A 15,824-nucleotide genomic window follows, 5' to 3' on the forward strand; every position below is an offset into this window, starting at 1 on the left:
TGCTTTTTACCGGACTTGTTGATATCGCCGGTTCGGTGTAGTGGAAACGGGGACTTATATCATTTTATCAATAATTTTGTTAATCGTTCAGATATCGATAACATAATATGATTAGAATTGATTCATCTAACAGATAACTTTAATAGTATACGGGAATTAACGCGAACACGTTATTTACCTTGAAAAGCCTGACGTTTCGGCACAGGTTGCACTTGCTCTGGTCGCCAGCTTTTCAAGGTATAATGCCATTTTGCTAGGTAAGTTGGACGGTGTCACCGATTCCGATCCTCGTTCAGCCAAAAATATTGTACTTAATTATACTGCCAAGATATTTTGAGCTAAAGAATGGAAGCTATAGTCAGGAAATCATAAAAAATGACACCGTCGTGTTTCTAATTAAAACAAAAGTTCACATCGTTATCAATTTATTTTGCCACTTATACACCTTAAGCATTATCTTGAATCCATCTAGAATAATATGAAATCCTCATATTGAGACCAGGGCTTGAAGCTATACCGCATCCAGACCCTCCATGTGAAATTCCGACGACCACACCATGGTGGTAGACGGGACCACCGGAGTCACCGAAGCAATGGTCGCGACCACCGACTTCAAGCCAGCCAGTGCAGAGAAGATATTCGCCAAGTTCAGTTCGATACAGCTCACTACAGATATCCTGGTTGATAGACCACACTTGTACGTGCCGCAGTTCTTCAGAACTGGGTCCTGTCATCTGTTAATCAAGAATGTAGTGAATGTTGATGTTAGCATAGTTTAAGACAGTTCAAAAATATTTTTAAATTGTTTCCATCGTCCAAAGGCGATAGTGTCTTGTTTTAGGTAAGTGTTCATTTATTTTGGTACAAGAAACAAATAACTAAATACACTGAATTGCAAATCGCTAATGTCATGTGCTACACCAAAAAGATTTTCATGATTCATTGTGACTTCGTACTCCGGCGACATCAATGGAGTGGTCGTTTGCTGCGTCGAACATACAGAAGGCCGAGGCTTTTACGCGGGCTCTTCTCCTTACGCCTTCTCAGTAGTTAAGTACTCCGAAGGAACGCACTCACGACCACTTTAAACCCAAATTCTCTTATATGTAGCAATATACTATTTATCTTAGTTGAGTATCTTCAGATGCCCTGGTATAGCACCTAAAACGTTACATTCTTCAACCCAAGAAACAATAACAATCTGTTTAACCCATTATTGTCCCACTGCACTCAATTCACCGTTAGAGCAATTGATAATTATTTCTAATACAAACATAACTTCAAAATGTCATTGGTGTGTTGCATCGGATTCAAACCTGCGACCACTTGCGTGGGAGGTGCCAACTTAAACGTATCGGCTATCACTACTTAGGAAAAACAACATTAATCAATAACATTATTGGTGCCAACAGTAACAATAATACTTACAGAAATAGCACCCCATCCAGTGGCCCATACTTCTTCATCATCTCTTAGAGGATAGTTTGGACCAGCAATCGGAGCTGGTTGTACGACGTTGCTGTACACAATGAAACCAGCGATGCGCATCAGAGCAACGTCATGTCCTTCCCTGTAGTCGGGATGTATGAGGAGGCTGTTGACATTGTACGTCGTGCCTCCGCTGTTGGCGTATGTGGAGCCGACGCGAATACGATATAACTCTGGGTTCGGTGGCCTGGAGACAAAATAAAAATAGCATTTTGTTTCATACATACATATATTATTATAGATCAAGGAATGCCACTTGGTACGATCCTTGACTTTCCTTATATCATTCACATTTATTTATTAGTTCATTCATTATTTCTTGATAAGAAAATATATATACTTAAAGTGATTTAGTTTCTATTTATTGATTTCTTTCTTTAAAGTTGTATGAGTAGGAAACTCGTTCCCTCATGTGCCTCAAACAGCTTTCATTAGGCACATGTTTATTAATGTATTCACGAACAGAATCTGTCAAGACCAATAATTATTTTTGGTTTAAATTTAAGTTTTACAACAATCAAAAGTTTCTTCTTAGTAAAACACTTACTCAAAACAGTGCCCAGCAGAAAGAACTGTTCTTTGGTTCATGATGGTACCGCCACATCCTTAACGAAAGTCCACCGTACCAAAACTCATGAGGACAGCTACCATGGACGGGTAGTTGTCAATAGTGGTGACGTCACCACCCACAATCCGAGGAGCGGTGAAGGGGACAGCTAAAAAGTAAATTACAAATATAGTATTAAGTTTTTTTTATTATTATTTTGTTAGGGCAATAATGATTACTAATAGGTTATCACTCAGGGATTGATGCTCGGGAAATTAATTTGTGTCTAAGAGCGGGTTATAATTCCGTTAAACAAGAATGGAGCCTCTGAGATAATAACTCTCTACAGTGACTACTGTCGAGTATCGAGAGTTTGTTATTTAAAATGCACTGCCAAAATAGTTCCTACAGAGCCCGCTGGAGCCGCTGATAATGTTTTCATACAAAATTTCTGGGTAGCCAGCCAATTGTCGGCGTTGATAGTGGTAGAGAACGTAGCTAAAGTAACAGCCACATATTACGACACTGAGAATTTAAAAATCACTTAATTTAGGGTTCTAAGAAGTCGGTCAGTCAATAAGCAGGTGTAAAAAAAGTATTTCCATACCTGACACAGCTCCATAGCAAACAGCCAATAAAACAAACACACGCATCTTGCCCTTCCCATACAAATGATAACAATATATGAATGAACAATAAAATACTATTTAATCACACTATTTATATTAATAATAATCTTATCTTCATTTGCCTCATCACAAGACAGAATTAAGACTTAATTTTTGCTTTTGGGAAAATCAGACAATTTGCTGATAACTGATCAACTAAATTGATGACACATGTGTCATCAATGATCAGGTGATCAATTAAATAATGATCAAAGATAAATTTATATATAATATGTTCTATACCATTGTCCCACGCTAGGTAGGGTCGGCACGAATTGGGCGCGCCAATTTCCTGCGGAGCAGCGAAGGTATTTTGGCGGCCACACAACGGATCTCATTAGCCGCAGAAGCTATTAATCGCTTGTTAACAGCTGTGACATTTTTCCCTTCAGCGATGGCAGAGGTGATGCACTCGGCAAGCTTATTGAGGGTACTGATGCAAGAATCTTGGCTCCTGGCATCCACAGCAGTCACCAGTAGCACAGTTGAGTACGTACGACAACTATAGATTTTGGCTTGAACTATTTTTATACAAATGTTTTTATACCTGGACGATCTAATAATTGCATGGATTTTTAGAGTAATTTGGGGGAAAATGTAAATTTTTGATGTTTAATTCTGAAATGGTATTTATAAGCGGTTAAATATGCTTCGATTAATTGTTTTTTATCATAGCTCGACCAAAAGCACTTAGGTTCGGAACGATATGATGAAATATTTGGAATGTAAAGATGTAAAGTTGGATGAAGGTCAAGGTGTCTCTACATTATTCTATTCGTCTAACGTCGGCGTCGTTTAGCTTTGCGAGTAGTGTAGAGGAGGCATAATATTTATCTCCAATGCAAAACACCATCGAACATCCAATGAAAAAATTTTTTTAGTCGCAGTGAGAATACCTCATCTTTGCAACAGTCGCTCCACTGTGGCTTAAAATTATATTTTAGTTTACCTGCGTACGTAATTTTTGAGAATTTCCATAGTTGAATGATGGACAAAAAAAGATAATATATTTAATTTTCCCGTAAGATAAGATATTATTAAAATATTAATAGTACCGGGTTTTATAAGTGATTTATTGTATCATCTGTATTGGAAAGCAAAATGCGCGTGTTTATTTTGCTAGCAGTTTTCTATGCTGCTGTCGCAGGTATGTACCGTTTTTTTACATTGAAAAAGGTTCGTTTAATTTCTGAATAGTTTCAGAATTTATTCAGTAACCGTTATTTACCTGACAGATACATTTTTGTATTTTTTTTGCAAAACAATAATGACTCCCGATTCGGCGCTTGAGGCTAATACAAGTTCAACAGAAGAAAAATAAATTGTGTAAAATTATTCATCATCATCAATGTAAAGATAATCCCTAACTATTTGTATGTAAATTATATATTTTGAGGAGCTCTTTTCTCTTTTGAGTTTTCGCCGTTTTCACCCAGTTAGGTCATTATTTTTTGCTGTCATGATATCATACACTTTTTTTCTAGCTGTCCCCTTCAAAGCACCTCGTATTGTGGGTGGTGATGTCACCACCATTGAAAATTACCCGTCCATGGTGGTAATACTTGGATCCTTTGATTCGGTGAATTTTTCACAATTCTGTGGAGGTACCATCATAAACCAAAGATCTGTGCTCACGGCTGCTCACTGTTTTGAGTAAGTAATCATTTACCATTATATTTAGGATGACGCCACTAAAAGAGGGTTTTACCTAAAATAAGATTGCAGACTCATTTGGATCAGAAACTGATCCAAAATTCATTGACCCAAGTTAGCAATGCTGTCATGTATCTATTAGTTAATATTATAGAACCGAACAAACAATCTTAACTTAATCTTACTTTTTTAACCTGTATCCGAAACTTCTGAACTGAATTATTTCTAGGCTCACCCGCCTGTACTACATAACTTGGGAATTCTATTTTCTTCAGCGTACCAGCAACAATCCGTGCTCGTGTTGGCTCCACATACGCAAACAGCGGAGGCATACTTTATAATATCCAGAGAATCTTCATCCATCCTGAATACAGAGTAGATCATGACATCGCTGTGATGCGAGTTGCTGGTCATTTTGTGTACAGCAACGTTGTACACCGAGCTTCTATCGCTGGTCCCAACTATCCTCTTGGAGATAATGAGGAAGTGTGGGCTGCTGGATGGGGCAATATTGCTGTAAGTACTATACTATACAAATTTATATGAGGAGGATAACGTCTAGTAACGTGATTCAACCTAACAGCTAACCGCTATCGACTGTCGGCTAGCTATTGACATATTTTGTATAAAATCAGTGTCCATCGATGGTGCTAAAGGAACAATTTTTTTAAGATGCATTTTAAATGTAATACGCTCCATACTCTATGGAACCAATTATAGAAAATTGCTATACAGTAGCGGACGTTTGAAGAACATGCGAAAACCGTGCATTCAATGTTGTGAGTAATTTAATTAAATATAGTTTTAATTTTCAGGATATGGGACCCAGATTTGAAGAACTGCGTCACGTTCAAGTTTGGACCATTAATCAAGATGTTTGTCGTCAGCGGTACTCGAATGATATTGGCGACAATTATCTGTGCACTGGCTGGCTTGATGTTGGTGGTCGTGACCAATGTCAAGGTGACTCCGGTGGTCCCGTCTTCCACCACGGTGTGGTCGTCGGAGTTACTCATGGAGGGGCTGAATGTGGTTCCCCCATTTTTCCTGGTCTTAACATGAGAGTTTCGTTCTACAGTAAATGGATAGAGGATAATGCTTAAGGTTTGACTATTTAAATAAATTGATGTTGAAATAAGGTTATTTTATTTTTTGAGAACTCAAAGACTTTATTTAAGAAATCTAAGACCATTAAAACCCAACCCGCACATATGTATTACTCGAAACTGCTGAACATAGGCTTCCTCTATAGGTTTCAAGAGTGATCGATATGAAAGATACGGTTGTTTTAATCTAATATGAGAAAGCCCTAGAGTTGTTTTAAAAGAACTTAATTGTCTAATAGATATTTAGAAAAGAAATAATTTGATGCAAATCATGCAGTATTATTTCAAAGATATAATCAATCAACAAACTATATTACCTAAACCTCTTCATTATCATTTTTTCAAACAATTTTCCCGATTTACGCACGGTAATTTGGAATTTCTGAACAATTGTAAATACCCAATTTAAAATTAGTCTTGTCTTGCTGATTTTTGGAAAGATATAAAAATTTAATCGGTATAAATATATTGAATGAATGAAATACTCTTTATTGTACTTGTATAAATAACATAAAAAAAGAAGATACAAGAAAAAGAATAGACATGGATAAAAATAAAAACAAAATAAAATTAAGATGGTAGTACAAGTGGCGGCCTTATCGCACAGTGGCAATCTCTTCCAGGCAACCATTGGATGGAGAGATTAATGCATTAGAATAAAACGAGAGAGGGCAGTTCCTAAGAGTGTTAGGAAAATATATTAATTAAACGTAAATATTATGTTTTAGGGACATTTTTGTTTCTCCCCTTGGCTGAATTTCGTATACCTTGTATCAAACACAGGTATTTGTATATCATGGAACTTCTATTCAAGATCTATGCTATCTACCTACCACTTTACTGGTTCTACTTCCACGATACGTCTGCTCCGAGACTAAGAGTCTTTTATTTCACCCACTACCGTCCTTCTGCAGGGCAAGGGTCTCGTCCCCAACGAGGGAGGGGTTAGGCCTTTAGTCCACCACGCTGGCTATGTGCCGGTTGGGGTTCAACGGTCTTAGATTTCTTAAAGTCTTTGAGTTTTTAAAAATAAAAGGACCTTATTTCAACATCAATTTATTTTAATAGTCAAACCTTAAGCATTATCTTGTATCCAGTTACTGTAAAACGAAACTCTCATGTTAACACCAGGGAAAATGGGGGAACCACATCCAGCCCCTCTATTAGTTACTCCGACGACCACACCGTGGTGGTAGACGGGACCACCAGAGTCACCTTGACACTGATCGCGACCACCAACATCGAGCCAGCCAGTGCACAGATAATTGTCGCCAAAATCAAAGGAGTACCGCTGATGACAAACATCTTGATTAATGGTCCAAACTTGAACGTGACGCAGTTCTTCAGATCTGGGTCCCATATGCTGTAAATGAAAACTATATTTAATTAAATTACTCCCAACATTTTGACTGCACGGTTTGCGCATGTTCTTCAAACGTCCGCTACTGTATAGCAATTTTCTACAATTGGTACCATTGAATATGGGGCGTATTACATTTAAAATGCGTCTTAAAAAATTGTTCCTTTATCGCCATAGATGGATACTGATTTCATAAAAAATATGTCAATAGCTAGCCGATTGCCGACAGTTGATAGCGGTTAGCTGTTAGTTTTAATCACGTTACTAGACATTATCCTCCCCATAGAAAAGGTATTTTTTTCAATACTACTGGTACTTACAGCAATATCGCCCCAGCCAGCAGCCCACACTTCCTCATTATCTCCAAGAGGATAGTTGGGACCAGCGATAGAAGCTCGGTGTACAACGTTGCTGTACACAAAATGACCAGCAACTCGCATCACAGCGATGTCATGATCTATTCTGTATTCAGGATGGATGAAGATTCTCTGGATATTGTAAAGTATGCCTCCGCTGTTTGCGTATGTGGAGCCGACACGAGCGCGGATTGTTGCTGGTACGCTGAAGAAAAAAAGAATTTCCAAGTTATGCCAATATCCTAGTTCTACAGTTCCAAGGCTAAATATAGTGTGTCTTATGCATATAATATGTTCTAATGTAAAATTCCATGTACCAGTATTTGTGACTCATGAATAAATATACAGGGTGTGGCGTAAATAATGGATAATCCTTTACCAGCGGATGGGCGACCACCCAACTGATCTAAATATCAAAATTTACCTCTGGCACAAGTATCATAGTTTTTGAGATTTTGGCCATTTTGTGTGTTTTTTAAAAAAGCGATTTAAGCTCGTTCTTTTTAATGCTGTGATCATAATTTAAGGCTTTTTTTAAATCCGTTTTTTGCAAATAAATCCTGAATAGATGTGCTATTGAATCTACAATCTTGTTTTGTTATTACTACTTGTTTTTTATTTAAATTATGCATTCAAAGTTAAATTTTATAATCTTTCACAAAATTTGTGCAACTTTGAGCACTTGTGGTGAAAAAAAAATGTATGGTGGCATTACTGCCCACGCCATAAATAATTTCTAAATTTTATTAGAATTCTAAATTGGTATAACATGCAGCAATAATACCGATTATTGTCAAAATATTACAAAGAACTTAAATTATTAACACTTTTGCCGGTCGACTAATTTATTTTTTTCACGCTAAGCGCGTTCTAGATGTCATAGCACATCTATTCAAGATTTAATTGCAAAACACGGATTAAAAAAAAGTCTTAATTTGTGATCACAGCACCAAAAAGTACGAGCGTAAATCGCTTTCTTAAACACATAATGGCCAAATATTTTTGCATTTAAATCCTAAATTAATGTGCTATTGAACCTAATATCTTGTTTTGTTATTACTACTTGTCTTTTATTTAAACTATGCATTCAAAGTTAAATTTTATAATTTTTCAACACTTTTGTTCAACTTTGAGCACTTGTGTGCAGCGTTGAAAAAAAAAAGAAACACAAAACATAAATACTATTCAAATAATAAAGATAATTAGAAATCTAAAGAAAACTACTCTGTTGACAAAAAAAATCATTTTTCATCAAATTGTAATACATTATTTTGAAATAGACTTGGTAGAAGCAGCACAATTCCAAGCTTTTTTATCATCTAAATAATCTTTCATAGTGTAATAACCCTATAAACATGAATATTTGAAAGCAAACTTAGCTTAAACGCGCTGATAAAATAAAATTAGTCGACCGGCAAAAGTGTTAATAATTTAAGTTCGTTGTAATATTTTGACAATAATCGGTATTAATGCTGCATGTTATACCAATTTAGAATTCTAATAAAATTTAGAAATTATTTATGGCGTGGGCAGTAAAGCCACCATACATTTTTTTTTCACCACAAGTGCTCAAAGTTGCACAAAAGTTGTGAAAGATTATAAAATTTAACTTTGAATGCATAATTTAAATAAAAAACAAGTAGTAATAACAAAACAAGATTGTAGATTCAATAGCACATCTATTCAGGATTTATTTGCAAAAAACAGATTTAAAAAAATACTTAAATTGTGATCACAGCATCAAAAAGAACGAGCGTAAATCGCTTTTTTAAAAAAACACACAAAATGGCCAAAATCTCAAAAATTATGATACTTGTGCCAGAGGTAAATTTTGATATTTAGATCAGTTGGGTTGTCGCCCATCCGCTGGTAAAGGATTATCCATTATTTACGCCACACCCTGTATAAATAAATTATATGTATAGTACAGGTAGGTGAGCCTAGAAATAACTCAATTCAGAAGTTTCGGATTCAAGCTAAAAAAGTAATGTTTGTATTAAAAATATTGTCCGGTTCCATTAACCAATAAGTACTTTACAGTATTGCTAGCCAGGGTCAATGAATTTTGGATCAGTTTCTGATCCAAATGAATCTGCAATCTTATTTTAGGTAAAACCCTCTTTTAGTGGCGTTATCCTAAATATAATAATTGTAAATGATTACTTACTCAAAACAGTGAGCAGCCGTGAGCACAGATCTTTGGTTTATGATGGTACCTCCACAGAATTGTGAGAAATTCACCGTATCAAAGGATCCAAGAATTACCACCATGGACGGGTAATTTTCAATGGTGGTAACATCACCACCCACAATACGAGGAGTTTTGAAGGGGACAGCTAGAAAGAAAAGTGTATAATATCATGACAGCAAAACTTAATGACCTAACTGGGTGAAATGGCGAAAACTCAAAAGAGACGAGAGCTACACAAAATATATAATTTATATACAAATATATAGGGATTATTTTTAAATTGATGATGATGAATAATTTTACACACTTTATTATTCTTCTGTTGAACTTGTATTAGCCTCAAGCGCCGAATCGGGAGTCATTATTGTTTTGCATAAAAATACAAAAATGTATCTGTCAGGTAAATAACGGTTACTGAATAAATTCTGAAACTATTCAGAAATTAAACGAACCTTTTTCAATGTAATAAATCGGTACATACCTGCGACAGCAGCATAGCAAACTGCTAGCAGAATAAACACGCGCATTTTGCTTTCCAATACAGATGATACAATAAATCACTTAAAAAACCCGGTACTATTTATATTTTAACATTATCTTATCTTACGGGAAAATTAATCGTATTACCTTCATTTTTGTCTATCGTTTAACGATGGAAAATTCTCAAAAAATGACATACGCACGTAAACTAAAATACGAAAACGAAATCGTTTTAAACCACAGTGCTGCAGTGGAGCGATTGTTGCAACGTTGTGTTATTTCCTTATTGACTTTAAAAAAAAGTATTTTATGGATGGTGTTTTACTTTGAAGATAAATATTATGTCTCCTCTACACTACTTGTGAAGTTAAACGAGGTTAGACGAATAGAATAATCTAGAGAGGCACTTTGACTTACTTCGTCCAACGCTACCTTGCCTCGGCCGACTTCCGTTTGTTGTCGGTTTTCGCGCCCAAGTCAAAAAGGCCACGAAGTTACCTACACGCTACAGGAACGAGCTCCTCGCAAAGTTGAAAGAATGTGTAGTGATTCACTTCGGACTTCAATCAAATTCGGCTGAGTATTTCGCCGAGGAACTCCGCGAGTAGTGTAGAGGAGGCATTAATGTTTCGGTTCTCGTGCCCACATCAGTAATACCAGTCCATGAACATATTATGTCCGAGTTTCGGATTTTGTCTATTAATTTTATTCCAAGAACACTGCGTTCTATGGCTCTTTGGCGAACATTGAGTTTGGACTTTTGAGACTCAGTCAGTGACCATGTTTGAGCTCCGTAAGTTAGGACGGGCAGAATACACATGTCGATAAGTTTACGCTTGAGAGACATTGGAAAGTCACCCTTCATTAGCACTTTCATGGACCAGTAGCTCATATTTTAAATACTCATCGTTCAAATAATCTAAGTGTAATAAAATCATGTTTTTATACAATAAGTCATATTTTTGCGGGCAAAACTAAACTAACTACTAATATGCTCTAGGATTTGAGGTTTGATTTCTCCTTTCTGATATATAATTTGGAACATTGATGAAACTATCGGCGGACTTAGATCTATCTATCACTTTCGAATGATTAATTGATGCTACAGAGTCTTCAAAATCAGCAATGTAATTTACCTTTTCTTTTCAGTTCTTTTCAGGCTGATCAAGTTCACCAAGTCCAAACACCAAGTCGAACGACTTGGTGGTGCACTTGATCAGCACTCACTAATATCACTGGGTAAGTAGCGACGCAACGGCGCATGCTCTCGCCTATAGTGAGGTTCTGTTAGACCAAAGGACTCAACGTGCTGTGTTAGCAACTCTCGATTGAACGCAGGCGTTTTCTGGTGCTTACCCCTGTGGAGGAACGAGGTGATCATGTTCCTCCAACACAAAGGGAGGATCCTCCGACCAGGCGAGGTGATCGTGCCTGGTGGGCCTAGGCTGCCCGACTGTTGTAGTCGGGAACTTGTATATATAGTCAGTTGCAGTGCAAACTTCGATAGCGCGGTCTAGGACTTGTGACGTCAGTCACACTGCGCGTGGTGGTTGGTTGCGCGCTGGTCTCAGTAGATGTCGCTGTATGTAGCGAGCCGCTACACCCCAATTATCAATTGTCGGATCAATGACTGTGCTATGTAGAATACGGTCATTTGTTTTTACATAAGCCAAAGTAGTAAGAAAAAATACCTTGCCCACGCCAACCTTAGTACCTACCATCCATTTTTTGAAAAGTAAATACCTATTCTTTTTGCATTTCTTTTTGGCTCAGTGGTAATTTTTCTTTTTGGGACAGCACAAACAACGTTGCTTTCCTGCTATACAGATAAAAAACAAATAACTTACTTAATTTAACGTTTGAATTCTATCAATTAAAACAAAACCTGTCTTTCGAGATCTTTTTATTTTGAATTTTTATAACTTCAAGCGTTATTTTGAATCCAGGTAGAGTAGTATGAAACCCTCATGTTGATACCGGGGAAAAAGGGGGACGCGCATCCCATTCCTGCGTGGCATATTCCGACGACCACTCCATGATGGTAGACGGGACCACCAGAGTCACCATGGCACTGGTCACGACCACCAACATCAAGCCAACCGGTACAAAGGAAATGGTCGGCAATGTCCCTACGATAACGCTCTCGACAAACATCCTGGTTGATGGTCCAGATTTGAACGTGACGGAGTTCTTCAGATCTGGGTCCCATTAACTGTAATTGAAAAAAATACCCAAATTATACAATTTCTTATACGTACATTAAATCAGGCCTTCTTTAGGGGTAGAGAGAGGTCACAAAAATGCCACTTACTAAGAGCCCAAGATGCTTCTGCTTCTGGGAGCCCTACCAGCTTCATTCACATCGATATATCTTGACATACATACAGTAGCACAATTCTATACAGTCGGCACTGTCGAGTATCGAGAGTTTGACATTTAGAATGTACTAAAGAGTTTTACGATACCCACTAGAGGTGCTGAACCGATTGTCAAACACAATTTTGCGATAGTTAACCGGTTGTCGGTAGTCGATAGTGGTCGAGAATTACGGTACAGGTCCGCCAGTTACGAGTGCTATGCACTTTTTTGCACCACACCACCGATATTTTAAATTGTTCTAGCATTTTACTTACAGCAATATCACCCCATCCAGTGGCCCACACTTCCTCATCGTCTCTCAGGTTATAGTTAGCACCAGCGATAGGAGCTGGTTGTACGACGTTGCTGTACACAATGGGACTGGCAGTGCGGAACAGTGCAACGTCATGGCCGTCCCTGAATTCTGGGTGAATGAGGATACTGCTGATGTAGTGAAGTATGCCCCCGCTGTTGGCGTATGTGGAGCCGATGCGAGCACGGTACATTAAAGTGTTTGGTGGACTGAAAACAAATTGAGAAGACCGGTTATTAAAAGCTATTATGCAGAAGTTTCTCAAACTTATCTAGGTGGATATTTTTAGCTTTAAAATTCAAGAAATCGTATCTAGTGTCTTTCGAGCGGTTGTTCAAACGACACTAGCCAAAATAATATAGAGCAATACCCGAGGAAGGTTTAAATGTAAAATTTGTTATAGTCAAGCCAGTGTAACCCAGACGAAACCAGGGCGAGCTGCTACCTAATTTGGAAATAGTTTTCCTTTTTTGTTTATAAGTGTTTGCTACTTTTAGGTGCCATTTATTAATCATTTATCATTTTAAATAGGTCAGACATCTTGTATGATTGGAATGGATCAATTTAGCATCTACGTTTTAAACACCATAGGTTTGAGTTTAAATCAAATAATGTTATTTGTTTTCTACTAATTTATATGACGACAATAAATACTTACTCAAAACAGTGACCAGCAGTAAGAACAGATCTCTGGTTCAAGATGGTACCACCACACATTTGAAGGAAGTTCACCATATTAGGTCCTCGAAGAATAACAACCATGGAAGGGTAGTTGTCAATAGTGGTGACAGCACCACCCACAATCCGAGGAGCATTGTAGGGGACAGCTAGAATAAATACAATCTAAATAAATAAAAACAATCGCCAAAATATGTGTTGCTAGGTGCAAAACTTAAGAATAGACCAAACCGGCTCATTGTTTGCTCCTTGTTTTCTTTGAGAAACGGGAAAAAGATTTGTATGAAGTTGCTCTGAATAAATATAGATTGACTGACTGGCTTTACGACTGTTATCTTAGTAGACAACTGCCGGGACCGACTTCTTACGTGCCCTCCGAAGCACGGAGACGCCCAGCTAAAACACTACTATGCGGCACTATGCAAAATTTATTATCCAGAGGCAGTACAAAAATACCAGTAACACAATAACACACATTCATACAACATTGATAGTAGCTTGCTTTCCTCTGAGTTATCACAATTTCATTATATCAGTAAACCGTATTAATAACCGATCTTAGGTGATAACTGTCAAAGTCAATACCAGCATATGTTTATATAGCACTAGCTGACCCGCGCAACTTCGCTTGCGTCACATAAGAGAGAATGGGTCAGAATTTTCCACGTTTTTGTAACACTTTTTACTGTTACTCTGCTCCTATTGGTCGTAGCGTGATGAAAAATATTTTCAAAATTATTTATATATATCTATTAATATAACGAAATCGCGCTAAGGCATATCCGCCATTAAAACAGTTGCCATGACAACGGAATTTTGTTATTTCAGTGTCATTATAATATTGATTATTCGCGACTCCGTTCGCCATCTGAATTTTCCCGGGAAATGTGTCATTTTCCCGGGGTAAAAAGTAGCCTATGTCCTTTCTCGGGTATCAAAATATCTCCATACCAAATTTCATGCAAATTGGTTCAGTAGTTTAGGCGTGATTGAGTAGCAGACAGACAGACAGACAGACAGACAGACAGACAGACAGACAGACAGACAGACAGACAGACAGACAGACAGACAGACAGACAAACAGACAGAGTTACTTTCGCATTTATAATATTAGTATGGACTAGTATAGTATGGCTGTTTATAGTTTATTCATATTAATAGGACTATAATGATACAATTATGTGTGGTATAAAATTGATTGCTTCCTCGAGAAAGATAGAGAATTATGTAAATTGTATATAAACATACCTGAAACAGCTGCATAGCAAGCAGCTAACAAAATAAACACACGCATTTTGCTCAATATCAATTAAATACTACATAAAATTTCAATCAACAGCATTTATATCAACAAAACTAATCTTATCTTTCTTATTTTAGTCATCATAATTATGCCGTATTACATAATTATGATGACTAAAATAAGAAAGATATGTGCAATCTTTTAATTATCAGCTATTAGACTGAAACTGATATGGATGAGCTGATGTGATTTTCTTAACGGAAAAATATAGGTTTCTAAACAAAAAATTATGTCAAAAACCATTTTGTTACACTGTTTACCTAGTGATGAACCGTAGCGCAGTAAATTAAGTCGCCACGCCGCGCCAATGGGGGAGGCGCCCATAGCCAGTTGCGCTCACCGGTCGGTAAACGATCTGTGGGTTAAGCAACTCATGGCGCGGTCATTTCATAGATGGGTGACCGCATAGTGGTATTTGAGCTGGGCGTCTCCGTGCTTCGGAGGGCACGTAAAAAGTCGGTCCCGGCTGTTGTCTACTTAGATAATAGTCGTTAAGCCATGTCAAAGGCCTCTCGGGCGGCTTGAACAACTTTGACACTAGGTTGACCACTAACCATACGACGAACGAACGAACGAACGCCGCACCGCTGTCGTTGCTCGAGAGGTCGTGGGTTCGATTCGCACACGGAACAATTATTTGTGGATCGCACAAATAAAACCCACGACCTCCTGACGCAATGTTACGGCGTGGTGACCTAAACCACTGCGCCACGGAGGCAGTCCAGAATAATGATGATTAGACGAAAATTGTCCGACTCTTCACGTACCTTTCTAAGCACGCTGAGTTCATTTACCACGAAGCGGCCGCCCATCTATGTAAAGTTCGCGATGAAGGTTGCTTAACCCAGTAGTCGTTCTCCGACAGGTGAGTATGACTGCTGTGATTTAGTGTTTTACGATTATTCTACCCCCAAGGGGACTTGTGTACTTAAGTGAACTTATTGCACAATGAGTTGCAATAAATTGTTTTTAAAAGAATTCGAGAGATAAAATTTGATCAATATTATATTAAACCTTGTCTGAGAAAAACAATAAACAATTTGGTTTTTAAAACTTTATATATTATATTAGTAAATAGTTCTTTAAAAATTAAGTTAGCCTTTTCTTTTCTGATAACTACGAAACATTTTCTACCTAAACTGTTCTTAATAACAAGTGCACGATACAATCTGCATTGTTATATCATGGTCCTAATATAATTTCAGTGAACACCTAAATATTTTACTTTTGACCTAATATTCATTACATTTGTAAGTACATCCCGTCCACCACTATCTAACAGTAATCAGATAGTAATAGGTTTAAGAGACAAAAAACCCCAAT

At 37.3% G+C, this 15,824-nt stretch overlaps 4 protein-coding genes across 4 annotated transcripts; 1 reads left to right on the forward strand and 3 right to left on the reverse strand.

Annotated features, from left to right (window-relative positions):
- Nucleotides 1–446: 446 nt before the first annotated feature.
- LOC142980777 (trypsin, alkaline C-like) lies at nucleotides 447–2,092 on the reverse strand. Its single transcript, XM_076126356.1, has 3 exons — nucleotides 2,085–2,092; nucleotides 1,429–1,675; nucleotides 447–734 (listed from the first exon to the last, which is right to left on the reverse strand). The coding sequence occupies exons 1-3, from the start codon at nucleotides 2,090–2,092 to the stop codon at nucleotides 447–449; spliced, it is 543 nt and encodes a 180-aa protein (XP_075982471.1).
- Nucleotides 2,093–3,804: 1,712 nt separating this feature from the next.
- On the forward strand, nucleotides 3,805–5,459 carry LOC142980778 (trypsin, alkaline C-like). Its single transcript, XM_076126357.1, has 4 exons — nucleotides 3,805–3,850; nucleotides 4,188–4,356; nucleotides 4,632–4,872; nucleotides 5,172–5,459. The coding sequence occupies exons 1-4, from the start codon at nucleotides 3,805–3,807 to the stop codon at nucleotides 5,457–5,459; spliced, it is 744 nt and encodes a 247-aa protein (XP_075982472.1).
- Nucleotides 5,460–6,537: 1,078 nt separating this feature from the next.
- Nucleotides 6,538–9,896, reverse strand: LOC142980779 (trypsin, alkaline B-like). Its single transcript, XM_076126358.1, has 4 exons — nucleotides 9,851–9,896; nucleotides 9,346–9,514; nucleotides 7,143–7,383; nucleotides 6,538–6,825 (listed from the first exon to the last, which is right to left on the reverse strand). The coding sequence occupies exons 1-4, from the start codon at nucleotides 9,894–9,896 to the stop codon at nucleotides 6,538–6,540; spliced, it is 744 nt and encodes a 247-aa protein (XP_075982473.1).
- A 1,845-nt stretch (nucleotides 9,897–11,741) lies between these two features.
- On the reverse strand, nucleotides 11,742–14,518 carry LOC142980480 (trypsin, alkaline C-like). Its single transcript, XM_076125899.1, has 4 exons — nucleotides 14,447–14,518; nucleotides 13,179–13,347; nucleotides 12,483–12,729; nucleotides 11,742–12,061 (listed from the first exon to the last, which is right to left on the reverse strand). Exons 1-4 carry the CDS (start codon nucleotides 14,490–14,492, stop codon nucleotides 11,774–11,776), a joined length of 750 nt encoding a protein of 249 aa, XP_075982014.1. The 5' UTR covers nucleotides 14,493–14,518; the 3' UTR covers nucleotides 11,742–11,773.
- Between the last annotated feature and the right edge of the window lie 1,306 nt (nucleotides 14,519–15,824).

The sequence above is a fragment of the Anticarsia gemmatalis genome, chromosome 18 (assembly GCF_050436995.1).
Source record: "Anticarsia gemmatalis isolate Benzon Research Colony breed Stoneville strain chromosome 18, ilAntGemm2 primary, whole genome shotgun sequence".
Taxonomy (NCBI): domain Eukaryota; kingdom Metazoa; phylum Arthropoda; class Insecta; order Lepidoptera; family Erebidae; genus Anticarsia; species Anticarsia gemmatalis.